Source organism: Bos javanicus, chromosome 24 (assembly GCF_032452875.1).
Source record: "Bos javanicus breed banteng chromosome 24, ARS-OSU_banteng_1.0, whole genome shotgun sequence".
In the NCBI taxonomy this organism is placed as follows: domain Eukaryota; kingdom Metazoa; phylum Chordata; class Mammalia; order Artiodactyla; family Bovidae; genus Bos; species Bos javanicus.
In genome coordinates this window covers 21,938,805-21,966,369 of record NC_083891.1, presented here as the reverse complement: position 1 = coordinate 21,966,369, position 27,565 = coordinate 21,938,805, and the positions used below count along the sequence as shown (strand labels likewise).

Sequence of the window (27,565 nt, the reverse complement as noted above, 5' to 3'; positions counted from 1 at the left end):
TAATAACAGGGTGTGCTGATTTACTGCATGCCAGGCTCCTGGGTAGGAACTTTCCACGGCTTAACCCAGGTACTCTCCCCAGCTCTGGGAAGGACGGACTGCTAATGACTGTGTAGGACAGAAAGAAGTCCAGGTGGCAGCAAAAGTCCTGCCAGTGAGCTGGCAGCAGGGCCAGGGCTATTCTGAAGGCTGTAGGGCCCCCGTCCCTGCTCCTCACCACCACCTCCCTGGGCAAGAGGAAGGACACGGTGTTCCTAGCAGGTCTTCCTTCTGCAGGACTGACATGGTTCAAGCTCAGCTCTGTGGAACCCCGCCCCAAGCTGCTTAGAGGTGGAGCCACCCAGCTTTCAGAAGCCGACACCAAAGTGGCCAAAAGGAAAAGCCCAGTTTTGCCACTGGATGCCCTGGTGGGACAGAAGCCATTGAGGCCTCTGAACTACTCACTGGAGAGTAAAAGAACCAACCTGTCAATGATCTCGTGAACCAGGGCACCCCAGAACCCTTATTAAGGTTCCATTTGGACAAAACATTGGCCACTGAGGTGCTTTTTTTTTTTCCCACCCTCAGGGCCAAGCAGATTACAGAACATACAAAGTGGAGGTGTAGAGGCATTTTCGAAGGAAAGTGTTAGATCTTGTGTTTGCGACGGTCAGGGTTGCACGGGAGCTTGTCGTTCTGCAGTGTGACAGCTCTGGTGTCATTTTAGTGCCCTGAGAGATCCTCTTCCTGTGGGAATTCTCTCTTTTCAGTCAGTCCCACCCCATACCATCTCCCCCAGCAGTGGCCCAATTATTTATTTTAGCCAGGTTCATTAAACAATAACACCTGTTTGCCAAAGTTAACGGGTGATAAGGAAGTGATGTCAGGTTCATCCACAAACGATTAATCAGTGTAGGTTCGAGATAGCTTCGGTCATGTTTGAGTTGTTCTGTGGGGTTTGGGTTTGTTTTTATTGTGGCATATTTGACATATAACATTTTATTAGTTTCACATGTACAGCGTTAATGACTCAATGTTTGTGTATATTGTGAAATGTACATATTGTGAAATGTAGCCTAGCTAACAGCCATCACTGCACAGAGTTACAAGTTGTTTTCCTCTTGTGATGAGAACTTTTCAGTTTGATTCCCTTCTCATTTTTCAAATATGCAGTACAGTATTATTAACTGTAGTATTAATAACTGTAGTTAATGCTGTACATTACATCCCGGGGACTTATTTATTTTATAACTGGAAGCTTGTACCTTTTGACTCCCTGCACCCATTGCATCCCCACCCCTCCTCCATGGGCTTTTTAATTAAGTGAGAAGGAAGCGGATGTGTGTGTGTGTGTGTGTTGGGCGGTGCTCACAAAGTAGGGAAGAAGTTGGGGACAACCAGGAGAGTGGTTGCTTCCTGAATGACTGTGTGTTTCTTTACTGTCTCTGTGGTTCTTGTCAACAGTATTAACGTCATATTTTTAGCTCCTCTGTTTAGGATTTTGGTAGAAAGAATATGGCAGATTATGTGAGAAGAATTTCTAAATTCCACCAGAGCCCCAGCCACAGAGAATAAAAGCCAAGTATAAAGAAGGATAAAGTGCTTTTATTTGCTTCTTAGTTATGAATTCATTGGGCCTCATAGGCCTAAAATGGTGGAGCATTTTTCTGTAAACGTTAAGCAAGCTACTAATTACTGACATTTAGACACAGCAATGCTCTGGCTTCACTAAGACAGTGAATCAGGCCACTCTTTGTTTTTTACAACTATGGTTTAAAATGTCTTAGAATCATATTTATACCCCCAACTCCTGAAGGCATTAATTAAGATACAACTGCTCAAAGACTAGCATTGTAAATCATGTCCCTATCCAGTGGGTCAAATCAGAGAATTACAGGGACTTGTACAGAATTTATGTCTAGTTTCCTCCACTTCTGAAACTCCTTTTTACTTTGAAGGGGGGAAGTTAGGGAGAGAGAGAAAAACTTGAGGGAAAAATGATTCTTGTAAGACGGGGCTACCGCTCATTATATTTTCAGGACATCGTCAAATGCAGCCTCACTATCAAAAAAAATTGAAATGTCTGATAGCTGCAAGAAAAAAAAATCTGCATCTGTGTTCTTGCCGAAGTAGCTGTACTCTCTTTAAAAGCTATTATGTAAATGTTTTCCGCGTGAGCATCACTGAGCAGAGAGGCACAGGAAGGTACAGAAGCGAAGTCAGCAGTGGGCTTGGGGGCATTTGAGGAAGCATGAAGGCAGCATTGGAGAACCCCTGTGTCTCAAGCCATGATTGGATGCCATCAAGGACATCCTTGGGTCGCTTCACAAAAACGGAATATGAAGGTTAGCTTACATAAAAGTACTGTATCAGTGTTAAGTTTAATATTAGTGATAGCAGTACAGTTTTCTGGTAGCATCCTTATTGCAGCCCAGGAAAAGAATATCTGTCACCCCACAAGCTGGGTACACCCCCAGAAGACGATAGAAGGTAGCAAGACTTTAAACAAAAACCTCGTTCTTAACTGTCTAATGAGTACGATACAACACCGGATATCGTCTACTGCTATTCTAAAAAGGTAACCCATGAAAGCATTAGACACCGCGAACACAAGGTTGGGTTTTTAGACACCGCGAACACAAGGTTGGGTTTTTAGACACCGCGAACACAAGGTTGGGTTTTCATCTTTATAAACTTGAGCATTTTAGCCTTTGCTGTCTGTTGGTGTGTGTTGATCACGTGGTAGCCATGAGGGGTCAGTATGTCCATATCAGATTGCAGCCTGCGAGGATTTAAAGAGCTCAGTTTACATTCTTTTGAAAATGAGCTTTAATTGTGTGGTTTTCTAAAAAAACTTTTAACCTCTGAAGATACTAAGATCTTCCCGACGTCCTTCCCGTTCTTTCATGTCTTTGCCTTTACTGACTGGAAGGTAGAAAATGTACAGTCAACTGGTGTATCCTCATCCATCAGACGTTTATTTCTATTATCAGTTTCTTTCCAAACAACTTAAATCAGAATTCAAAACCCCTCTAATTTTAAATTTCCAGTATTAATTACTTAATTGAGCTTTTCACATTTTTCGAATTTGTTTTCCCGTCTTTGCTTTGTCCTGCCTGTGGAGGCAGAAGCTTTGCTCCCATCTCCCGTGTAGCGCGTATAAGCGCGTGGGGCGTGGACCGAGCCCCTCTTCTCCACTGTCCTCTCCCCGCCCAGCAGCAGGGGGATGCCAAGGCTGACTCTCACTGCCATTGTCTTTCTCATCTCAGAGACCTCCAGGCTGCATGCATGGTGCCAGTTTACAGGATCTGTGAATCACAGCTGGCACTTGAGTGCTAAGACCTGTGAACCACAGTCGAGTTGGACTCTGTCAGCAGCAAGGGATGTGTTTCCTCAGGAAGAAGCTGGAACTGGGACAGCGCCAGTGACGGCAGCCGCTCTGGCCTCTGCCGTGAGCCGCCCGCATCTCCCATGACCCCATTTCCCTCCCAGCCTGCTCCCTCTGCTTATTTTTAGTTTTTCTTCCCTGATAACTTGGTCTTCCATGGGGCTCTGGCTTACCCTGACGTCTTCTACTTTAATTTCTTATCAGACACTTCAGGGTTTTTTTTGCAAGCTGCATTTGGTGATGTCCCGAAAATATATCCTTGCTGGGAGATCCCATGGACAGAGGAGCCTGGCCGGCTAGTCTAATAGGGTTGCAAAGAGTCAGACACGACTGAGCAACTAAGCATGCAAGCACACACAACCTTGTTTTACAAGCAACCGGCTTCTATTCCTTTCATGCTTTTCTTTTAAAATTTACATGAGACTGGGTAAGGTGGAGTAGAAGAACGTGTGTCCGATGGATCTCACTCAGCTCCTGCAACCAGCCCCATCCCAGGTGCTGACCTGCTGAGGGACACCTGCCTGGCAGGGGAAGGGCGGGGGTGGTCAGTCGCCCTCTAGGGAAACCCCTTCTGCAGGGCTGTTCTCTTCAGGAGAGGCATGTCCAAGGCAGACTTGGACAGCCCAGCACAAACCACCTTGCTCCTCCCTACTCAGAGTTAACTGTTTACCAACTGAATTTACCCAGGTGAACTGCTGTCCTGATTCCATTTCTAAAGGACCTAAGTGATGATGTAAGGTGACCTTGAAACCCAGTCAGAGATTCTCTCTCTGGGAGGCTGGTGGGTTTTGTTTGGTTTCCTTCAGAGAGTGCTGGCTCTTGCTGTCGGTGATTTTGAAGTTGCCATCAGATCCTTGAGCTTCCCTTGGGACCTGTGCCCTGGATACCTGCTTCTCCCAGGAGTTCTGTCATGAGTCACAAAAGTGTAACTATCAAGTGTCTCCTCCGGATCAGGCATTGTGGTTGGCCCTGAGAACACAAAGCAGACACAACTCCTACCTTGTTGGAGTTTAAGTCTAATGGGAGTGCTCAGTCGCTTAGAGTCATATCCGACTCTTTGCAGCCCCATGGACTGTAGCCCACTGGGCTACTCTGTCCATGAAATTTTCCAGGGAAGAATACCAGAGTGGGGTACCACTTCCTATTCCAGGGGAATCTTCCCATCCCAAGGATCTCCTGCATTGGCAGGCGGATTCTTCACCACTAGCGCCACCTGGGAAGCCTTCTAATAGGAGAAGCAGTCATTAAATAAATCACTCGATACCACTCCAGTTGATGGGTGGCTGTGTGGAGGGTGTTTGGGTCCTGTCGCCTCCCTGCACGGCCACATTTAAGCTGAGACCTGAAGGATGTTATACTCAGTCACTCAAAGGAGAAGGGGGAGGAGTTTCAGCAGAGGGAATGCCGCCCAAGCACGCTCTGTGGTCATGTCTAGAACACAGCCTTGTACCTGAGAATGTCGAGAGTGGCCATGCCTGGGCGGTTTTTTGGTTTTTTTTTAAATATATTTATACAGTCATTTGCTTTACTTTTTAGATTCCACGTGTCAGCGATGACATAGACTATTTGTCTTTCTGTCTGTGAGCATTCTTAAATGATAACTCCCGTGCGATCATGAGCTCCTCTAGAGCAGGGACCTCCAGGGCAGGGCTTATCACTCTTGTGTTCAGTCGCTCAGTCGGGTCTGACTCTTTGCAACCCCATGGACTGTAGCCCGCCAGGCTCCTCTGTTCATGGGATTTTCCAGGCAGGAACACTGGAGTGGGTTGCCATTTCCTCCTCCAGGGATCTTCCCGACCCAGGGATCGAACCCGGGTCTCCTATGTCTTCTGAATTGCAGGTGAATTCTCCACCCACTGAGACATCCAGGAAGCAACAGGGCTCATGGTAGGCACTTAGTAAGTCTGTATCTAGTAATAAAAGGGGTTGGTCATGGACAGTCTTTGAGCTACTTTCTGTTAGACCTTCTTTATATTAAAATACGACACACAGCTCATGAAAATATCTGCAGTGACTTGATTTGTCGACAGCAGATTCCCCAGTGAGACTGGCTGGTGGCCGCCCTTGGAGAAGGCTCTTTGCCAGGCCCACACATCCTCGCCCTGCCTTCCCTGCTGTTCTCTGTGCTGTGTTCCTTACCCTGTTGACTTGGCCTGGAGTTAGAGAACCTGGTCAGTGGGACACGGAAACTGTCCAGGAGTATTTTATCTGGGCTTCTACAAAGATGAAGGCTCCTCGCAGCTTTGGTGAATCACAAAGCAGGCCATCCACTATCTATACTTGGGAGGGTCTTGTGCATAAGTGAGGTTTCCAGGTAACTAAAGGTGTGCATACTCAAACTTCTTCAGTCATACCTAATTTAAGCATTCTGATTTTCAGTATATTAGGCATTTCCGTGTATTTCTAGAAGAAAATTCTTTTTTTTCTCCTTTATAACAGGCAGGTATATTAAAAGGTATGTTGCCATCAAGGCCTCTTGAGGGTGTGTATGACTTGGCACCTCTCGCTGATGACTTCCGGCACCTGAAGACAGACAGACAGAAATTTTGTAGTCTTCCCTGTTTGCTACTTGTAATTAGGAGATTGGTTGAAACTTGTTGCTGTTAGCTTGCCTGTATAACCCCTTGCCTTTTTCTCACCTCTTGGTCCCAATAAAGTGTAAAGTTGGAAATATAACCAGGTTTTATTTACTTGTTCCTGTATTTGTTTAAACAGTTGTTCCTTCACCAAATACATGTTCTGCCAAGTATTGTGCTAAGCGCAGAGCTTACAGAGCAGAGAGTGATGAGTTCTTGCCCTGCAAGAGCCAGGGGATGGGGGGACTGCGGTGAAGAATTGGGCCAGTGGGAGGACCTGCACCAGACTGAGCTGTTCAGAGGAAGAGGGCGTGGCTGGGCCTCAGCAGTGGCTCTGAATTTATAAACCCGTGAAGTGTGTAAACTTCATTGCTTACACCTTGTGCCTTCTGTTTTGGCTGCGGAAGCCCATTTCTATGTCTGTCAATTTCTAGACAGGGAGAGCCTGTTTTAAGCTGGGCTTCAGGTAGATGAGGTCTTGCCGGACATCTGTGGTCTTTTAGTTTTGCCAGTTTCTGTCATTATTAGTGATGCTGCTGAATAACTTGGTTACTGTCTTAATCCCCAGGCTTCCCTGTTGTAAAGGCATATCTTTCTCCCATTATAAGCAACTTACGGGATAACGACTTGACATGTTTTGCTATCTGCTTCTCCAAAAACCTCTCAGTGTCTTAGAGTCAGTTGATGAAACTTCCCTGGATCAGTTAAGTGTACTACAAAACGGTGATTTCTTTCTATAGCATTTCTGTAACAATTTCCTAGCTGTCAGTGTTCTATAAAGATCTTTAGATCCTTCCTCTCTACTCCCCTCATCGTGGACTAGATTTTTGTTTATTCAGTGCATTTTAATACAATTATAGCCATTATTCTTTTTGGTTTGCAAAATGGTCTGAGTGTGGCTAGGTGGGAGCCCCTTCAGTCTGACCCCTGTCTCCTTGACCTTAATTCTTGAGCACATCCTTGCTCTTTGACATAAGATGTTCCAGGCCCACCCCTGGAGTCAGCCATATCTCAAGAAGCCCTTTTATTGCAGAATAACATTTAGAAGCCGGACTTGGGCACCAAGAGTGCCCATTGCTACAGAGATGTCATGGCTCCTAGAGTCTTTTAATGGCTGAAACTAGGGTCTTAAAAGAGGAAAAAATAGACATTTTCATCGATATTTCTCCTAAGGGATTACTTTGTTATAAGATCGGTATTAGAAATTCAATTATGATGATGCTTGGAGCTTATCAGAGAATCTTTCCTTCTTAAAAAAAAAAAAAAGAAGTTAAAATCCCTTTGTGTCTGCTGTTCTCATCTCTCTGGAGGAAGAAAGGACAACTGCATTAATCTCATGTCACTTGAGGGAAAAACTGCTCAGAAGGGTTAAGTTGTCCAGGACTCTCTCATTTTATCACATGCACTCTTCCTAAGTGTGTTTGTGCTACTTCTGTGCTGGGAAGGATTTCCCAGGTGGCATGAGTGGTAAAGAACCCACCTGCCAGTGCAGAAGATGTAAGAGTCGAGGGTTCCATCCCTGGGTCGGGAAGATACCCTGGAGAAAGAAGTGGCAATCCACTCCAGTATTCTTGCCTGGAAAATCCCATGGACAGAGGAGCCTGGTGGGCTACCGTCCATAGGATCGCACAGAGTCAGACACAACCAGTGCAACTTAATCCACACACTGTGCTGGGAAAGGGTAGCCGGCAGTTATCTCTTATATGTTTTAGTAAATTCCTTTTGTTATCATAGTTTTGCTGTCTACCGAAAAAGCATTTCTCATGTTGCCAGTGCTCATAATTTATTCTGGTTACTTTTAGGTGCGGCTAAATCCAGTCCAGCATCTAAACCAGGATCCACACCTTCTCGTCCCTCATCAGCCAAAAGGGCTTCGTCCAGCGGCTCAGCATCCAGATCTGATAAAGACTTAGAAACGCAGGTCATACAGCTTAATGAACAGGTAACTCAGCATCCCCTGCCCAGTCTGTGGCAGCAGAGACGGGTGTGAGGGTGAGATGAGAAGACCTCTCTGGGCCTGGGATAGGAGAGGGGAAGGAACCAGTGGCTTCAGTCAAGTCAGAATGAAAGGAACTAGTGGGGCGGGTAAAATCAGTGGCCCGTTGTCAATAAAAGATGTTAAGTCACCAATCTCACAGCTGTCTATTGAGAGAACAGCTTCCCAGGTGGCTCAGTGGTAAAGAATCCACCTGCCAAGCAGGGGATGTGGATTCAATCCTTGGATCGGGAAGATCCCCTGGAGAAGGAAATGGCAACCCCCTCCAGTATTCTTGCTTGGGAAATCCTATGGACAGAGGAACCTGGCAGGCTACAGTCTATAGGGTCGCAAAGAATCAGACACAACTGAGCGACTACCAACAACAAAAATACATTGAGACAGGAGGACAGATGAGAAGGCCTCAGGTAAATGCAAGCGGGCAGGCTAACCACCCCCCATCCGTACCCCGCAGACACACACCTCAGTGCTGTTAGGAGCTCCAGGCTGGGCCACGGTGCTTTGAGCCAGTCTAGATTGTGTTACAGGCATCAAGGGTTGGTCTCCCTCCCTTCCTCCTTTCTTTCAGCAACTATCGGTTAAGCCTGTTCCACGTGACAGACACTGTGTTGGATGCTGATCGTATAGTGGCAGCAAGACAGAGAACTTCCCTTCTCTCGCTGAACCGACAGACAGACAGACAGACAGACAGACACACACCACCAGCTGTTTCACCAGCAAAAGCCAAACACCGAGCCCTTCCCACAGGAGTGAAAGTAGACAGGAGCACTGAACCCAGGAGCGGGGGGATCAGAAAGGCCACAGTGAATTAGGACTTTTCTTTTTTATCTAATATCCCTGGGATTGCAGTAATCTATCTCTGCTGTCTTTGAAATATTCAATATGAAAGCTTACATATGCTTCCTAACCAACAATAGCTAACTTTGCCTAAGTGTATACATAGCTTAAGGGGCTTTTCAGGTGGCGCTAGTGGTAAAAAACCTGCCTGCCAACGCAGGAGAGACACTGGTTAACTCCCTTGGTCAGGAAGATCCCCTGGAGGAGGGCATGGCAACCCACTCCAGTATTCTTGCCTGGACAATCCCATGGACAGAGGAGCCTGGCAGGCTTCAGTCCATAGGGTTTCAAATAGCTGGATATGACTGAAGCTACTTTAGCACAGCACAGCATGCATAGTTTAAAAGTTGTGACGTACATCAAACTCTCACTGAGGGCACCCAAAGCCAGTGCTCTCTAATAGTCTGGAGGGATGGAGTTGGGAGGGAAGTGGTGGGGAGAGGGTGGGGACACATGTATGCCTGTGGCTGATTCATGTTGATGTAGGACAAAAATCATCACAGTATTGTATATCCTCAAATTTAAAGAAAGAAAGAAAAAAAAAAGCTTACTCTAATTGCAAACTTCAAAACAAAAAAGTAATATGACAACTGGGAGCTCAGAACCCAGTGTAGAAAACACCCATCCTTGCCCTGAGTTGGGAGGAGAGTCTTTTATCCCGGCTACCCCGACCCCTGGGCTTTCCTGGTTGCTCAGCTGGTAAAAAATCTGCCTGCAAGGCTGGAGACCCCAGTTTGATTCCTGGGTTGGGAAGAGCGCCTGGAGAAGGGATAGGCTACCCACTCCAGTATTCTAGCCTCGAGAATCCCCATGGACAGAGAAGCCTGGTGGGCTACATTTCATGGGATCGCAAAGAGTTGGACAAACTTAGCAATTAAGCATACAAGCACACCCCCACCGCTGGGGCTGGAACCTTTATTCCAGGTCCTCAGGCTGTTCCCAGCCACTCGCTGGGCCAGTCCTGGTGATTAATCTGATTCTTGATGAGCCAGCAAGAGTCTGGAAACAGTTTTTGAGATAATTGTATATTTGCAAACAAGGACCTGGTTAAACAGCCAGCAGTTGCCTAACGAGGGTGTTTCTTTACAATTCTGAACACTTTAATGAAAAAGGTAAAACCTTAAGTCATCCGGTGAGTAGGACTTTGGTTTTGAAACTGTGGAAAGTTCGAATTACCTGCTGATTCTCAGTTTGAGCCCTTATACCATGTCCCTAATGAGTTCTTCCTGGATAGGAGGTGGTTAGGCCAGAACTAATTAGTCTGGGGCCACGTGCCTGAGGCTCTACCGAAGAGGGTCAGGTGTGGGTCTGTAATACCTTAGATTTATACCCCTTTCTCCTTCAGTTCAGTTCAGTCGCTCAGTCGTGTCCAACTCTTTGCGACCCTATGAATCGCAGCACACCAGGCCTCCCTGTCCATCACCAACTCCCAGAGTTCACTCAAACTCACGTCCATCAAGTCAGCGATGCCATCCAGCCATCTCATCCTCTGTCGTCCCCTTCTCCTCCTGCCCCCAATCCCTCCCAGCATCAGAGTCTTTTCCATTGAGTCAACTCTTTGCATGAGGTGGCCAAAGTACTGGAGTTTCAGCTTTAGCATCATTCCTTCCAAAGAAATCCCAGGGCTGATCTCCTTCAGAATGGACTGGTTGGATCTCCTTGCAGTCCAAGGGACTCTCAAGAGTCTTCTCCAACACCACAGTTCAAAAGCATCAATTCTTCAGCTCTCAGCTTTCTTCACAGTCCAACTCTCACATCCATACATGACCACTGGAAAAACCATAGCCTTGACTAGATGGACCTTTCTTGGCAAAGTACTGTCTCTGCTTTTGAATATGCTATCTAGGTTGGTCATAACCTTCCTTCCAAGGAGTAAGCATCTTTTAATTTCATGGCTGCAGTCACCATCTGCAGTGATTTTGGAGCCCCCCAAAGAATAAAGTCTGACACTGTTTCCACTGTTTCCCCATCTATTTCCCATGAAGTGATAGGACCAGATGCCATGATCTCAGTTTTCTGAATGTTGAGCTTTAAGCCAACTTTTTCACTCTCCTCTTTCACTTTCATCAAGAGGCTTTTGAGTTCCTCTTCACTTTCTGCCATAAGGGTGGTGTCATCTGCATATCTGAGGTTATTGATATTTCTCCCGGCAATCTTGATTCCAGCTTGTGCTTCTTCCAGCCCAGCATTTCTCATGATGTACTCTGCATCTGAGTTAAATAAGCAGGGTGACAATATACAGCCTTGATGTACTCCTTTTCCTATTTGGAACCAGTCTGTTGTTCCATGTCCAGTTCTAACTGTGGCTTCCTGACCTGCATATAGGTTTCTCAAGAGGCAGGTCAGGTGGTCTGGTATTCCCATCTCTTTCAGAATTTTCCACAGTTTATTGTGATCCACACAGTCAAAGGCTTTGACATAGTCAATAAAGCAGAAATAGATGTTTTTCTGGAACTCTCTTGCTTTTTCCATGATCCAGCAGATGTTGGCAATTTGATCTCTGGTTCCTCTGCCTTTTCTAAAACCAGCTTGAACATCAGGAAGTTCTTGGTTCACATATTGCTGAAGCCTGGCTTGGAGAATTTTGAGCATTACTTTACTAGCATGTGAGATGAGTGCAATTGTGCAGTAGTTTGAGCATTCTTTGGCATTGTCTTTCTTTGGGATTGGAATGAAAACTGACCTTTTCCAGTCCTGTGGTCACTGCTGAGTTTTCCAAATTTGTTGGCATATTGAGTGCAGCACTTTCACAGCATCATCTTTCAGGATTTGAAATAGCTCAACTGGAATTCCATCACCTCCACTAGCTTTGTTCGTAGTGATGCTTTCTAAGGCCCACTTGACTTCACATTCCAGGATGTCTGGCTCTAGGTGAGTGATCACACCATCGTGATTATCTGGGTCGTGAAGATCTTTTTTTGTACAGTTCTTCTGTGTATTTTTGCCACCTCTTCTTAATATCTTCTGCTTCTGTTAGGTCCATACCATTTCTGTCCTTTATTGAGCCCATCTTTGCATGAAATGTTCCCTTGGTATCTCTGATTTTCTTGAAGAGATCTCTAGTCTTTCCCATTCTGTTGTTTTCCTCTATTTCTTTGCATTGATTGCTGAGGAAGGCTTTCTTATCTCTCCTTGCTATTCTTTGGAACTCTGCATTCAGATGCTTATATCTTTCCTTTTCTCCTTTGCTTTTCACTTCTCTTCTTTTCACAGCTATTTGTAAGGCCTCCCCAGACAGCCATTTTGCTTTTTTACATTTCTTTTCCATGGGGATGGTCTTGATCCCTGTCTCCTGTCATGAACCTCAGTCCATAGTTCATCAGGCACTCTATCTATCAGATCTAGTCCCTTAAATCTATTTCTCTCTTCCACTGTATAATCATAAGGGATTTGATTTAGGTCATATCTGAATGATCCAGTGGTTTTCCCTACTTTCTTCAATTTAAGTCTGAATTTGGCAATAAGGAGTTCATGATCTGAGCCACAGTCAGCTCCCAGTCTTGTTTTTGCTGACTGTATAGAGCTTCTCCCTCTTTGGCTGCAAAGAATATAATCAGTCTGATTTCGGTGTCGATCATCTGGTGATGTCCGTTTGTAGAGTCTTCTCTTGTTTTGTTGGAAGAGGGTGTTTGCTATGACCAGTGCGTTCTCTTGGCAAAACTCTATTAGCCTTTGCCCTGCTTCATTCCGTTTTCCAAGGCCAAATTTGCCTGTTACCCCAGGTGTTTCTTAACTTCCTACTTTTGCATTCCAGTCCCGTATAATGAAAAGGACATATTTTTTGGGTGTTAGTTCTAAAAGGTATTGTAGGTCTTCATAGAACCGTTTGACCTTTCTCCTTAGAAACTCAGATTCTCTTAATAGCTTTATTATTTTATGCTTCTTCATCATCATCTACTTCTACCACACCTAGGTTCCCAACCCTCTAACCCAAAGTAGAACCGCCTGGAAACCTTGGATCCCACCTGCCCCTCTGGCTGTACAGCCTGCGCCTACCAGCCCCACTTCTTCTCCTGGGGCTGGTTCTGGGCTCCCAAGAGCGCACCCAGAGCCCCAGAGCCCTGAGGGCCCATGCTCTCTGCAGTGCTTCAGCTAAACCATGCATGCTCAGTCACTAAGTCGTGTCTAGCTCTTTTGCAACTCCATAGTCTATAGCCACCAGCCTCCTCTGTCCATAGGATTTCCCAAGCAAGAATACTGGAGTGGGTAGCCATTTCCTACTCTAGGGGATCTTCCCGACCCAGAGATCAAACCCACATTTCCTGCATTGGCAGGTGGATTCTTTACCCTGAGCCACCAGGGAAACTGAACTGTCCTTCTATTCATAACACCACTCTCAAGAAGACAGAATAGAGAGAAGTACGTTTCAGTGGTCTTCTTCCCCCAGCTGTAATTCCTCCATTCAGAGGCCTCACCCCCGGGCTGCCCCCAGTGCCCACACGTGGAGGAGCGTTGTGCCCATACCTCCGTCTGTCCCTGTACCTCCGTCTGTCCCCCGGTGGGAAGGTTGGATACCTCCTACCTTGTGAGCCTTCATTCACCAACTGCTTACTGAGCACCTCCTTCAGCTGCACTTCCAAGGCTGTGTTAGTGCTCCCTCCATTTTCTGTCCCTAGAGCCTACAAGGTGCCCCCCTGAAGCTGGTGGGGAGCCTCACACAGGCATCGCTGTGTTGGAACTGAGGACAGGAAGACAAGGAAGGGCCGAGTGACAGTGCCCAAGCCAAAGAGCAAATAGCAGTGGTAATAGACAAGGTGACAAGTGCCATGGACTTTAAGAATTCTCACGTACTTGGTCTTGTGCCTTGACGTGGGCAGTCTCCCATGATGCTCTGAAAGCACCGCTGTGCCAGACGGTGTCAGTGATAGAGATGAATCAGGGGAGGAAAAGACATGACTGAAATAATCAGGGGCTGCGGGCTGGGGTCCCTGCCATGCTCGGGGACCACGGGGCGAGGAGAGTGGGCCTGGTTAGCCCTCACAGACCCTGTCAGTGGCTCAGACAGGAAGGCTGGGCACATCTGCAGTGCATGGACACCGGGGTGGTGGAGAATCGGGAGAAGAGAACTTGACTCTCCTCCAGGCTGCATCCCTAGCATTTGCCCCGCTACCGTTCAGGCTCCTGCTCTGACACATTGGAGTGGGACTGTGAAAATGGCATCCCCTTCGCCAACTGATCTTTCACCGGGTAATTTAGCTCCTGTTGTTTTTACCAGGGAATGTTTATAGCTGCACATATTACTTGATGCGCCTGGAATAGCTGCACGGGCCGCCCTGGGCTGGGTGTTTCTATTGAGCTTCAGCTCTTGATTCACTGCACAGACCACACCAGGCAAGAGGCAGACGAGCCTGTGGTTTCCATGGGGTAGAGACATCCAGAGCCCTTTCTTGCCTGGTCCAGGGGAAGGGGACCTGGCAGTCAGCAGATTCCTGAACTCCATAGACCCGTCCACTGACACCAGTGCAGGCTTGAGATGGACTTGTAGTCACGTTTGAGGAGGAGGATGCCAGAGTCAAGAGGGTTTTCTTTTTTTTTCTGGAATTCAGGCAACTGGGTTGTCTTCAGTTTTTACAAATGTCCATGGACAGAGGAGCCTGCCGGGCTACAGTCCATGGGGTCACAAAGAGTCGGACACGACTGAGCACAAGCCACAATGCCACAGTATTATCAGAAAGAAGAGTTATAGCCAGAAGCTGGTGATCCTCCACTGCCTTTTTGGTTCTCGTTAGTTATTTATTTGGCTGCACTGGGCGTTTGTTGCCGCGTGCAGCATCTTTAGCTGCAGCATTTAAACTCTTAGTTGCAGCCTTTGCGATCTAGTTCCCTGACCAGGGATCGAACTCTGGCCCCCTGCATTGGGAGCATGGAGTGTTAGCCACTGGACCCACCAGGGAAGTCCCTCCTCCTCTGCTTTGTGAGCAGCTGCGTGAGGGCGTCAGTGGGGTTAACTCTGAGGAAGACCCGTACCCTTGAGTCTTGCTGGATGGATTCAGGTTTGCCGGGTGCATGAGGAGAGGGCCACTGCATGTGCTGAGTGTCTGTTTCAATGAATCAGTAACTCCAGACAGCTAAATAGCATGTGCAAAGGCCTGGCGTTACTAGAAACAGAGAGATTTCCACTCCAAATATTATCTTTGGAAACCTGTTAAGGGTGATTTTTCATATACTGAGAGAGAGGTTACACCTGAGGAGGACCGTGAAAGACCTAGTTTACTTCTACAGATGTTCTTTGCATAAATGTGTAACTGCTCAAAGGGTTTAAAAAAAATTGAGGGCTTCTCCGAGAATAGGAAGGGGTGATGGTTTGGGCCTGTGTGGGGTTGCTGGCCCTGCAGCCTGGAATTTGAGACCAGGTCTGTCTGCACGCCCTTCCGGGTTTCTTAGCCCAGGTGATGGCTCTGGCGGACTCAGCCTTATAACTTGCCCCCTTCCTTTTACCAGTATGAGAAGCTGGGAGGCCCCTGAACCAGCACCAAGGGAGAAAAAGGGAAATGTGGACTGTTCTGCTGAGAGAATGGGGCTTCCACACTATCACCTTTCCTGTGACGAGCTCAAAGCGAGCCCTAGAGGAGCTGAGGCAGCTCCACTCAGCCTGCTGCTGGCCTGACCCGGTTTTCCCTGTGCAGCCGAGCCCCTGGCTCCCCGCAGACGCACTTGTCCAGTTTGGGTCAGGAGCTGGGGCTCCAAAGCTGAGGGCAGCTCTCCGTGCAAGTGACGTGAAGAAAGAAAGGAGGGGCCACAGCCGCTCCCTGATGCTACCCCCTCCCCATGCCCTCTAATCCCCCTCCCTGTAGAGGACCAACGAGTTGGGGGGGATGGTTTGCCCCAGCCCATGTCAGTGGGAAAGGAAAGCTGACTTGGAGCCCAAGTGGAACTGTCTCCTGACGAAGGATCCCCAGGCCTGACGTTATCATAAACGTTCAGCTGACAGGAGTGACAGTCGTGCTGCTGCAGTTGGGTCCCGGCCCCAGGCTCAGGCTCCAAAAGCAGCCTTTGTCTCTCTCCCCGGACTTGCCCATCCGTTACTGTTGCACATCTGTCATTTTTGCACATCTGTCTTTTCACGTTTCGCATCCTTATACGCAGGCATGTTTGGTCACTTATTTCTTAATGCTGTATTTTTTGAGGGTTTTCTTTTCCACCTTCCCCACCCTCGCCAGGTACATTCGTTAAAACTTGCCCTCGAAGGCGTGGAAAAAGAAAGGGATTTCTACTTCGGAAAGTTGAGAGAGATTGAGCTCCTGTGCCAGGAACATGGGCAGGAAAACGACGACCTCGTGCAGCGACTAATGGACGTCCTCTACGCTTCGGATGAACATGTGAGTGTGAGCAGAGCACAGATGCTCATGGTCTAGAGTGATGCTCTTGGTCACGGCACAGTGATGGCTGTACCTTCAGAGACTGCCCCGGGGGCTCAGTGAGCTCGGCCGTGGCACGCAATGTTCCCAGAGGGTTCAGCACGAGCCTCACCCGCTGACCCTGCCGAGGGGACTTGCATTCCTAAATCCCAGAAGAGAGGAGTGGATGTCCCCAGTCGTGGGGGGCGGGGCCTTGGGTTGAGAGAAACAGGCTTGCGCAGCCTCAAGTGGTTTTCAGCTCCCGGAGCAAATGAGCAGTAAGAGTGTGTGTAGAGATTCTTCTTTCTTCATGATGGAGCAGGGCGTGGTGAAAGGAAACAGTAATGTAGACGATGCTCTTCCCGTCCCCGTCAGCCCCACGGCTGTCTGGTTCTGCCTTCCTGGCTGGTTGTCTTGGTTACCCATCGCCAGCACAGAGTAGCGTCGTGGGACAGCCTTCTGTGGGCAGATACTCCCGGATGGCCTCCTTCGCGGGGAGGCCTGGGGTTGCTCCCCATGAGTGAATGTGCTGAGGGGGGAACCCAGGTGGTGGCTCCATCCGGGGATGGGAAGCAGGCATATGAAGCAGCACAGGAGCGGGAGTCTTGGGAACATGGTGGGGAAGGGGCAGGATGAATGGCAGAGCCCAGGGCGGGTCACCCCACGCCTGCCTACACAGGGCGGGAGAAGCCCCCCAGCAGGACTGGGAGCCCACTGGGGCTTCGCCTTCTGGAGGGCGGCGGCATGGACAGGAGGGGAGCCAGGCCCCCCGGGGTGGCGTGGACGGCAGGGGAGCCAGGCCCCCCAGGGGCGCTGTGCGGGGCTGGGGAGCCAGGCCCCCCAGGCAGTGTGGACAACAGGGGAGCCGGGCCCCCCAGGCGCCGTGGACCGTACAAGAGCTGGGGCCCCTGAGTGTGGTGGGCGGCAGGGGAGCTGGGCCCCCTGCGTGCCGTGGACGACGGGAGCCCGGCGGGTGGTAGGGGTCCTTCTGCCAGTGTCTCTGCACCACCCAGAGTGGTGTTTCCATGACGTTCTGTGTGTATAGACTGCTTTGTCATCCATCAGGCACTAGATGAACTGTGGTTATTGTCTTCACAAGCTTGTTTGAGGCAGTACCTGATGAGGTCTCTGTGGTTCCGTGAGCCAGAGTGAACCACGTGCTGCCATCCAGGGTGGTGCCTGCTCATGAGAGCAGGGCATCCTGCAGGATGGAACCTTCCTACCACGCCGCCAACAGGAGGAAAAGCCTTCTGCTCCTGACCTCCAGCCAGATCTTGTCCTAAGAAGGAGTCCTTGTGTAAGAGCACCAACAAGCAAACTCCAAATGAAGGGTTGGCAGAGCCTCAGACTTCCTAGCTAATGATATGAGGGCTGGCCGTGGGCAGGAGCTCTTGTCCCAGGGGAGAGACTTTAGGGGTGTCTTCCTCCATGACTACACACTCAGCTTCTGTTAGACCATTTCTACCACCACCAACCCCCAGCATACACACCAGCACCAGCTTGCTGAGGTCTGGCTTCAGCAAGCCATTCTGCAGAGTATAGGCAATGAACACACACCCTGCCTCCCCGCAAAGAAGTAATATTTCAACACATCATCAGTTATTGGGACTAATGGGTTTATTAGCAAGGCCTTTCCACAGACTCTTGGGATGGGATATGAGGGGGAAGAGCCAAGGGCTTTACATGTGTCAGCTCCTTTAATTCTCCAGAGAATTAAGTAGATATGGGTGTTATCCCATTTTACAGATGAGAGAAACTAAGGCGGCAGAGAGATTAAAGAACATTCCCAAGCAAATAAGCATCATAATTTGCTTTTGAACTCGAGCTCTGAGTTCATGCCCTCCCTTCTGCAAGCCTGAGCCACCTTTTAAACAGGGAATATTTTAAATAGGAACGCCTTTTAAATAGGAACAGTTGTGATAGCTGACATTGCACATTTAGCGCGTGCTAGATACTACATTCATGTTCTAAATACATTTCTCACCACATCCTTTTACGTCGTGTGAGTACTATTACTTACCTCTGCATCACAGATATAAAATTACTCGTCCAGTGATCCACCCTTAATATGCTCCATCACTACCCAGGTTTCTCTAACTCAAAGCCCCAAAATCTTAAGGATTGTGTTCCCACTTCTCAGTGTGTTGGGTGCCGTGGGCAAGGGCAAGAGTAAAGGCGGTACCACGTAGGGGAACACAGGATAGACTTTGTCTAATTGACAGTATCGAGTTGCCCGTGTTCTGTATGTGAAGCAGGAATTAGTCAATGTCCTCCCTGGGTTTTCTCAAACAACTCCCATCATCTCGTTTTGTTGTTTGGCACCTTCAAAAGTATCATTCTAGCCGCTGGGCTTCCTGTTAATTCAGCATCCATCGAGAACGTCCCTTTTCTCCTGGCTGGCAGCAGCCAGACCCACCTTTGTTGTTCTGGTGTTGTCAGAGAGGGAGAAACGTGGTCGGGAGGAGAGAGAGATGGCGGCCTTGCTGCTGGGTGTGTGCTGGGAAGCATCTGAAGTCCAGGAAGAGATTTAGAGGCAGTAACCAGGCCGCGGGAATCTAGAAGATAGACAACACAAACTACATGTGTGGGTGACCAGAGCAAAACCTTCAAACCCAGTTGCTGCTGTCATTTTTCTCATTCCAGGATAACTTCTCATGCAGCTCTGGGTCTGGACAGCTCCAAAAGAAACACTTGAGGCTATGCTGAGTGTTCCATAGAGGATCAGCTGGAATATGCCAGGTGTCCTTGTTTAAAATGTGACAGGACCCATTTTTTTTAAAACTTTGATTTCTATATAGAAAGATAGGGGTGACTGCTGTGTGCCCGGACACTGCAGGGGATTCTCCTTACTGCACACACGTGTACACATGACACTTCCTAGCAGTGGACGGTGAGGGGCTCAGGAGAGTGGTCATCCTGCTCTGCTCCCTGCTTGTCTTCCTAGAGGTTCACAGAACATCCTAGACACCCTAGACCCACCGAGGTTTGCCTCCCTCCCTGAGCATAACGAATCCTGTTTTTGTGGCCGCCTCCCAGCTTATCCAGGTTCTACCATTAAGGGGGTGAGCCTTTAAAAAGCATCCACTTGGGCTTCCCTGGTGGCTCAGTGGTAAAGAAATCCACCTGTCAATGCAGGAGACGTGGGTTCGATCCCTGATCTGGGAAGACCCCGCATGTCTCAGAGCAACTAAGCCCGTGCATCCAACTATTGAGCCTGTGTTCTAGAGCCCCTGCTCCACAGCAAGAGAAGTTGCCAATATAAGCAGCCTGTGCACCTCAACTAGGGAGCCTGCACATGGCAGCAAAGTCCCAGTGCAGCCAGAAACAAATTTTTTTTTTTTTTTTTAAAAAGCTTCCACCCTTGCCCAGGAAAGGTGTCAGTTGGGGAACAATGTGCTCAGCACCTTCAAACACAGTTGCTGCCTTAATTTTTCTCATTCCAGGATAACTTCTCATGCAAATCTGGGTCTGGACAGCTCCAAAAGAAATATTTCAGGCTATGCTGAGTGTTCTGTAGAGGATCTGCTGGAATATGCCAGGTGCCCTTGTTTAGAATGTGACAGTATACTGCACCCGCCCCGAAAGCTCCAGAAGCCTCCTTTCCCCCCCACTGTGCTTCGCCCTGACCGTGCATCCTGTTTTCAGGCCATTCACACACTTCAGTTCTGGCTGGACATGCAGCCATGGTGCATATGGTGTCTGGGAAAAAAATGCCAGCACTTTATTCCTGTCGCTGCTGGCCTGACTTCTGTGCACCTCCGAGAGGCGGAGATTTCTGGTTGCCTTCCTCCTGGAAGTGGGAGAGGTGCTGAGGAATCCGAGGCCGCGCCGAGGGTCTGCTCGGCAGTTAACCACGGACGGACCCTGCGTCGGCACTACAGGCGGAGAAGTCTCCTCCCTCAGTCTTTAATTCACCTTGGCTGGTCTTTGACTCTTATAGTCCAGCCGATCCTAGAAGAACATGTTTGGAAGATGTAGACATGCAGATGAGTTTGGAGTGTAAAAGTAAACAGAGGCAGTTCACTTTGCAGTCATAGAAACCTCAGGGAAGTTTCCAGAGCAGATGGCCAGCTTGCTGTCCAGTTCCTGTCTTGATGATTCTCATCATCTTTAATACTTGGCTTGGGGCCACAGGTGTCTGGGCTTGGTCCTTGCGTAGCTGCTGCCCTGCGCTTCTGTCAGCAGAGGGTCACCTGCTAATACAGAGGCGCGTGTTTCCTGCGGTCCTGTCCCGGAAGCCACTTTGGGTGGAATGGCTTAAGCTACCTCCCCAGCTCTGCCCATGTCTTTTGGATTCAGCCTGCATTTCTGTCACTGGACGCAGCATTGGGTGTGTAGAAGGCAGACACAGCCCCTCCCTTCGCAGAGCTTGCTGCCCTGGCAAGAGGGAGGGAGAGAGAACGTGGACACCGCCGACTGGAATATGTCAGGCTGTGATAAATGCGGTGATGGAGACATAAATAAACTTGTGTGGGGCGCACATAAAGACAGCCTGGAGGGACAGGCCGGGACTTCACAGAGAAGATGACATTTGTGTTGGACGTTGAAAGATGATGAGGAATGTGACCAGTTGCAGAGCTCAGGACGGGGGAGTGCTTTTTCTGCAGAGGAAACAGCACGAACAAAGCAGAGGAAAGAACAGCCGGATGCGCTGGTGTAGGAGCAGCGGATGAGCCTCCATCTAGAAAGGTGGGAGCCACCCCCACTCTCCCGCCCACAGTAGCCCAGAGCCCCCTCCAGCGCTGACTTGCGGCTCGCTTCTCCTCCTGTTGATCATTGAAAGAATGAGGAACTCCAAAGCAGCCGCTGACAGCTAATCATTTAGGAAGTGGTGATGGACTGACATCCAAATGTTAGACTTAATTAAGCAGGTGGCGCCCCGGTGCTTGAGTCATGTATTTGACCTTGGTTTCGCCTGGCTGCCTCCTCGCCTGTGTGTTTGAGTTCCTCCCTCTTGCATGGGGCAGAAGAGAAAGATCATCTTTGAGCATGAGCGCCTCCATGGCACAGCGGGCTAGGAGCTCCCTGTGGTGTTGTGTGATGGGTGTGTCCTGCCAGGCCTTCAGGGCACCTTCATTTGCACCCCAGGTGTTAGCAATCCTTTGGTAGTGCAGGACGTTTGTTCTTTACACCCGTGTTAATCAGTAAGAAGAGTGCTCTGGGGTCCGAGGCTCCTGCCGATGAACTGTGTGACCTCACAGGGGCGCCCCATGAGTGAGGGGCTGCCCTCGGCCAGCTGGAGACCCGAGGCCTAGGCCAGGACACCACACCTACCCCCTTGGTCAGCACGTGTGGAAAGCAGGCCTGGGGAGGGGCCTAACCCAGCTAGTGGGTTTCTGGGCCCGCCACTGGTGTAACAGGCCCACGGTTCCTTGAATCCACCTCTTCCAACTTCCAGTCCGGGATTAAATCCATCATCCCACAATTGAGGGATTAAATCTGTCATCCCACAGTTGACTCCCAGTCCTGGTGTGAGCAGACAGGATTTTCTGTAAACTGTCAAATAGAGCCTCATTTCTGCAATCTTCCCACCATCTGCCTAACATTCACAAAAACAGTTGTGTAAGAGAAGCACACTTGAAACCAGCTGAAGTCCGGGTGATGTGACATGGAAGCAGCTAACTCTTTAAAGTCAGGGTGATGAATCAAACAAGATCTCTAACCCCTGAGGGATTCAGAGGCTCCGAGTCCAGTTGGAGACGTCGAGTAGAGTCAGCTTGAGTCTGCAAGTCAGCCTTGTAGCCAGACAGTGGAGGCAGACACACAGAGATACACACACAGACACCCAGAGAGCTGCAGTGTACACCCTGATGGAAGCATGAGTCATGGATGTAAAGCTCAGAGGAGTGACCCGTTCTGGGGTGAAGGCAGTAAGAGAGGCGTGGGGAGCAGTGTGCAGCAGAGCAGACACGGGGGTCCCTGGTCCACCTCCCAGGAGCAGGACTTCCCTTCTTTGCTCCCGGACTGGAGGCGGCCAGTGGCTCCTCCTCCCTGTCTGATCCCAGCAGGGGTGCTCTTCTGCTCCCGGGAGGGTGGGAGGGTGCCTCTGTCCGTGAGGCCCTAAATCTGTGCAGAGCAGGGGAGTACAGAGGCATGAGGAGCATGCTCCGGGGCCAGCCTGGGGAGGAACTGGCAGAGCCTGGAGTAAAGGAGGGCTCAGGGCTTGGAAGTCAAAGGACACGGCGGTTAAGGGATTAAGGAGCAAGGGGTCCCAAAGGACAGCAGATGTGGGCAGAGAGGAGGATTGGGGTCTTCACGCTTCAGAGGTGGAGCCGAGTTGAGTGTGATGATAGGTGTGGTTGTAGGGAGACTGAATATTTCATGTGTATCTTGACCCCAGTCCAGCCGGGGATGGTGCTAGATTTGAACGTAAGTCTTCAGTATGGCATCATTTTCTCTTCCTGTTGTAGAAAAGATTACTTTTTAAAAAATCTTTTTTACTTCTAAAATATATTCCAATGAGTTTTCTCCTTTCAAGAAAAAAAAAATCACAGCTCATACTTCTGTGCCAAACACTGTTCTAGGCACTTTAGCTATGCTAACTCAGAGCCCTCTGTCGAATTCAGTGACTCCGTTGATTCACTGATCAATGACACCCATTGAAAACTCTGTGGGCACTTTTGGTCTGTTGCCCATTTTACAGAGGAGAAAACCAAGGCACCCAGCAGTTAAGTCACCCAAAGTCACTCAGCTTGTAAATAATGGATCTGGGCTATGAACTCCAGGTCCATGCTTATAACCTTGACATTAATGCTGCCTCTCAGAAGATAAGTGGCACGTGACCTCGGCTGATAGTCTGGGTCATCTGTTGTGGCATCCTGTCTGATGTCCTCCTCCTGACACATGTGCACAAGAGTTGTACACACATGTGCGGTCTGACACAAATGGATGAGGCCCTGTCCCAACTTCTGGAGCCTCAGGATCCACAAGGCTAAGACAAGCAAGATTACAAATCAAAGTTTTACAGCCAAGGCAAAATAAGCAAAACGTTGCAGGAAGAAGGAAAGAGAAGCCTGCCTCTGGGGTCTGTAGACGTGATCCTGCTGTATTTGAGTTGGATCTTGAGAGAGATGTCCTGGGCTAAAGGGAATAGGGCCAGACAGGAAGGAAGTGTGCAAAGTGTGAGAAAACGAGTGTGTCTGTGTCCCAGCGGGTGCTCCCAACTGCATTGCAAGGCGTTGTGCATTCTGGAGGCAGCAGTTGGCCTTGTTGATCAGCAGCACTCCCTCTGTTTGAGTAACAAAGAGCTGATTATTATTTGAGAGGTCAGAAAATTAAGATTTACAGGTGTGATTGACCAAGGTTGGTATTCCCCTGGGTTGGTATTCACAATGTATTTCCCTGGGTTAAAGGCAAGTAGTAAATAGGTCCTTTGGAACCAAGTGGAGGAACACCTCAACCATCAAAAGTAAGCAAAAAATGCCTCACGTACCCAAAATATATGGCCGGAAGGAGCTCAACTCCTGCGCTCCCTTAATGGAGAAACCGCCTGGCCGGGAGCAGCCCGTAACTGTGGCTGTCACTCTTTTCTTTACCTAACCACTCTTGACAAGCTGCTTCTCCACATCAGAGGAGTAACAGGTTATAACAAAGGGTCTGCTTCAAGCAGACACGCTACCAGGTAAGGAGGAAGACAGAGCAGGGCAGGAGACAGGAAGCCCTCAGTCAGGGGTCCTGGGGCTCAGCGCCCTGACACAGCAGGCTCACCCCTGGTTATCATAACACTCCTGGGTCCTTTGGTTTACTCTCTTAGGGAGGGTGGGAAAGTATGTCATACGTTCTGTGAGGCTGTGCTTCCCAAGTGGATAGAAGGAAAGTGCGGTGCACAAAGCCTGCTGGCTGTGTTCTAGAAGGATCCGATTTTTGAAGGGGCGGGGGACGGGAAGGCGTCCCTCTGTGTGCCTTGGCTCCTGGGAGCAGGGAGGCTCCGCGTGACTCGCTCCATGGAGACGCCGTGCGGCGCAGTCACGGCGGGGCCGCCGGCGGCCGTCAGCTCCATCAGTTGAAACCTCCCCCTGGCCCCTCTCCCCTCCCCCGCAGGAGGGCCACCCGGAGGAGCCGGAAGCAGAGGAGCAAGTCCACGAACAGCAGCCCCAGCAGCAGGAAGAGTACTGAACCGTCCCGGCAGCTCTCCACACTTCCGTTTTGGTGGGAACTTCTCTTCCGGAGAATTGGAACACGTGTGGCCTCAAGCTCATCAGAAACCAGTTGTTCCCAGTCTGCTGTTACATCATCGCGCCAGCGCCCACGCCAGCACTGCCCTCGGTTCCCATTTCCTTTGCCAAGACACACTAGCAGCGGCCATGGGCGGCCTCCCCGAGACATCCCGGGGGCCACACACCTTCAACTTCCCCACTTGGCTGCTTGAGATTGGTTCTGCTCTTTGCATTTCTTTCCAGAACAACTTCTCCCCAACCCTACCACCACCACCACCACCACCACCACTCCCTTTTTATCCTGGTGTGAAACAATGGTAATTTGAATATGGTATTTATATTGGCATTTCTCAACCCAGTGTCACTAGATGTCACACACATTTGTGGTGCTTTGATGTTTGCAAGTCTAACCTCTGTGAACATAAATTTGGTCAAATAATAAATTGGAACAAAGGGAAACAGATAACTTGATATGAAAGCCATATGACAGTGACTTGTTTCATGGGGAGAAACACAGTTTCTCCCTCCACTCACAAATGAAAGGGAAGAAAAAAGGAATCAGAACTAGGACTTTAGGGCCTAGCAGTGTTCATCCATCAGCATGTTAGACAGCCACACAATATGTTGTTAGTTTTGGAAGACATTCACTCAAGGAGAACACCAACACGACTTGGCCCTCCTACTGCGTGCCCCTCCCCCCTGCCCCCACCCAGGTTCTCATGCTGTTTTCTTTCTCAGGGTCCTCTTTGGTGGGCAGCCACTCTCCCCAAAAGCTGTCATCGGGGGTCTGCAGTCAGAGGGGGTCTGCACAGGCAGAGGTCCTTCCTGCCTCTTCATGTGGGTTTTAGCCCCAACCCTGTCATCCATGCTAGGGGGTTCCTCCTAAAGAATGACTTCAGGGTGTGCAGCCCTGGGCGTGCCACACAATTGCTGGAAGGCCTGGAGTGACGACCTTAGGATAGGAGTGTAAGCCCAAGGGAGAACCCTGCTTCTGAAGTCTGGTGTTGACACTGGAAAGACAGCACAGAAAAATCTGACTCCCAATGCCTTCTGGAATAAGGAATTCCCCCTCTTCAGTACGATGGCCCTCCTTGTCATTGACCTTCGCTAAACCGTGGCAATTCATAAATAGAGGAAACATGAATGAATTAAAAGCATTCCTTATTTTTTTTAAACTAATATTTGCACATTTTCTTAGTATCTTTCCAAATCTTTTTGTCCCCCCACCCCCCCACCGCCCCTTTGAAAGATGGTTTCCCTCCCTGGATCATTCACTTCACTTGGTTTCTAACTTTAGATTTTCTTTCACTTGTTATTTGACTTAGCAGGTGCAACAAAACACAAACAAGTGTGCCCCCCCCTTTCCTCTTAACTGAAAAAGCTTCAAATAAATTTCTGAATTATGTCTCATAAAGCTTTGACATTTCTTTATTAACTGATGAAATATGAATTCTAAATTCTAGCTTTGAAGCTTTCCACCAAAAGGAGTCTTCTCAGATCTTTGGCGGCAGAGTGGTATTTATCGAGTTACACGTGAAAAGGATTGCTTGTATTTTTGAGGTTGTTGCGGACACTGCAGAAGTGGACAGCTGTTCCATGGGGCTTGGTCTCCCTTTCTTCTCTCTCCTGCTTGCTCTGCACCTCGGCGACAGCCCGATTCTCTCAGGCTGGAATCCAGCCTGGCTCTCTGCGGTGACATCCTCCCACACCTGGTCGCAGGGCGTGGTCGTGCTATACGCAGCTTCGTGCTTCCCGGCGTGTCCCCTCCCAAGCCTGTCGCACTCACTGAGTTTCCTTCTTTTCAGACAGCTCTGGTGAAGAGGCACAATAAGTAGTTCCATGCAGGTGACACTTCAGTGGTTCCCGGGCAGTTTTTTTGCTTGCCCTGGACACATCAGTAATACCCGGTGCCAGGTAGGGCAGGACCCACGCTCCCATCATGAGGGTGATTACTGGGTAGTGTGCTTAAGCCTCGCCAGTGACCCTCAGCCACTCTGTTCCTCCCTAGATCCCTGACTTTCTTGGCTATTAACATACTGGCCAGACACCTGGCAAAGATAACTTCCGCCAGTCATCCTATTCCCGCTTCCTTCCTGGTGTCTTGGGGCAGACTCTTTGTTTATTTAGAGAGGAGCTATATACTCCCCTTTCTGTCTCCATCTGGGGCATCTTCCGCTGCACGGGACATCTCTGGTGCCTCGGGGTATCTTTGACAGCTAACTTTCTCAGTCCTCTCTGGCTGCACCCCAGCCTCTAGTGCAGCTCACCTCTCATTTCCCAGGACTGCTCCTTTCTCCCTGATGACTGTGCCCCATCATTCATCTCAGCAGCCAGCGTGGGCTTTCCTCCATGTCCCCCGCCCTCGTCACACATCCTCATGCTGGGCTGAGAAGCATCTGCTGGACTTGGGTCTTAGGGTCCCCTTCACACCCGCCACAGCTGATTATAGTATGTCCACTGCTCATATCAGGTAGGAAGTGATTGAAGCAGGGAGTAAAGAGAAAACAGCAGAAAAGCAGAAAAAAGACAAAAGACACACCCCGAGAGAAGTAAACTCCAGAAGGGAACCAGGAACTCCTCCCTTCCCTGGTGAGTATTTCCATTATTCCGTTAAGGTTTAATATGCATTCAGATTACTTTTACTAAATAGTACACCATAAAGCTTTTGTTATATATTAAATGTAAACTGAAAGGAATGTAAACAAATGTATTGTTAATTATAAATATAGATAAGTAATGACATAATAGATGAAAAGGTCTTATTCAGATGTATCACATTCATTTTACATTACCCATCTATTGTCGCATGGTAGAATAGTTTTTTGTCTCTGAATATGTGAATAACTTGACTTGCGTTTATCTTTTTACATATTTAATAAAAAAAAGTATATGTTAAAATCAGCCTGGTTCCATTGAGTCTTAAATTTTTATTCTACAGGTTTCCTTTTGAGTGAGCATGTTTATACTAATAGGTTCTTTACGTAAATTTCACACAAGGTCCACATGGTTTACATAGGGAGGGGGGGTAGCTTGTTTTTATTGATGGCAAATGTTTTAGCAGGAATTACAGGTTAATATTTAAATCAAATGTAGCAGCTATACCACCGTTTTAAAATTCTACAATTTAAAAAAAAACAAAACAGGCTTTTCTGGTGGCTCAGATGGTAAAGAATCTGCCTGCAATGTGGGAGACCTGGGTTCAATCCCTGGGTTGGGAAGATCCCCTGGAGGAGAGCACGGCAACCCACTCCAGTTTGCTTGCCTGGAGAATCCCCATGGAGAGAGGAGCCTGGAAG

General features: G+C 48.8%; 1 protein-coding gene across 5 annotated transcripts in view; it reads left to right on the top strand.

Annotated features, from left to right (window-relative positions):
* MAPRE2 (microtubule associated protein RP/EB family member 2) overlaps positions 1–27,170 on the top strand; it is a 197,254-nt gene extending 170,084 nt beyond the window's left edge. For all 5 annotated transcript variants that reach the window (XM_061399611.1, XM_061399609.1, XM_061399610.1 and 2 more), the window contains 3 exons: positions 7,746–7,885; positions 15,937–16,095; positions 24,154–27,170. In XM_061399611.1, coding sequence (XP_061255595.1) covers positions 7,746–7,885; positions 15,937–16,095; positions 24,154–24,228 — 374 coding nt within the window. In that variant the 3' untranslated portion in view covers positions 24,229–27,170. The remainder of the gene's footprint in view (positions 1–7,745; positions 7,886–15,936; positions 16,096–24,153) is intronic.
* The last annotated feature ends 395 nt before the right edge of the window (positions 27,171–27,565 follow it).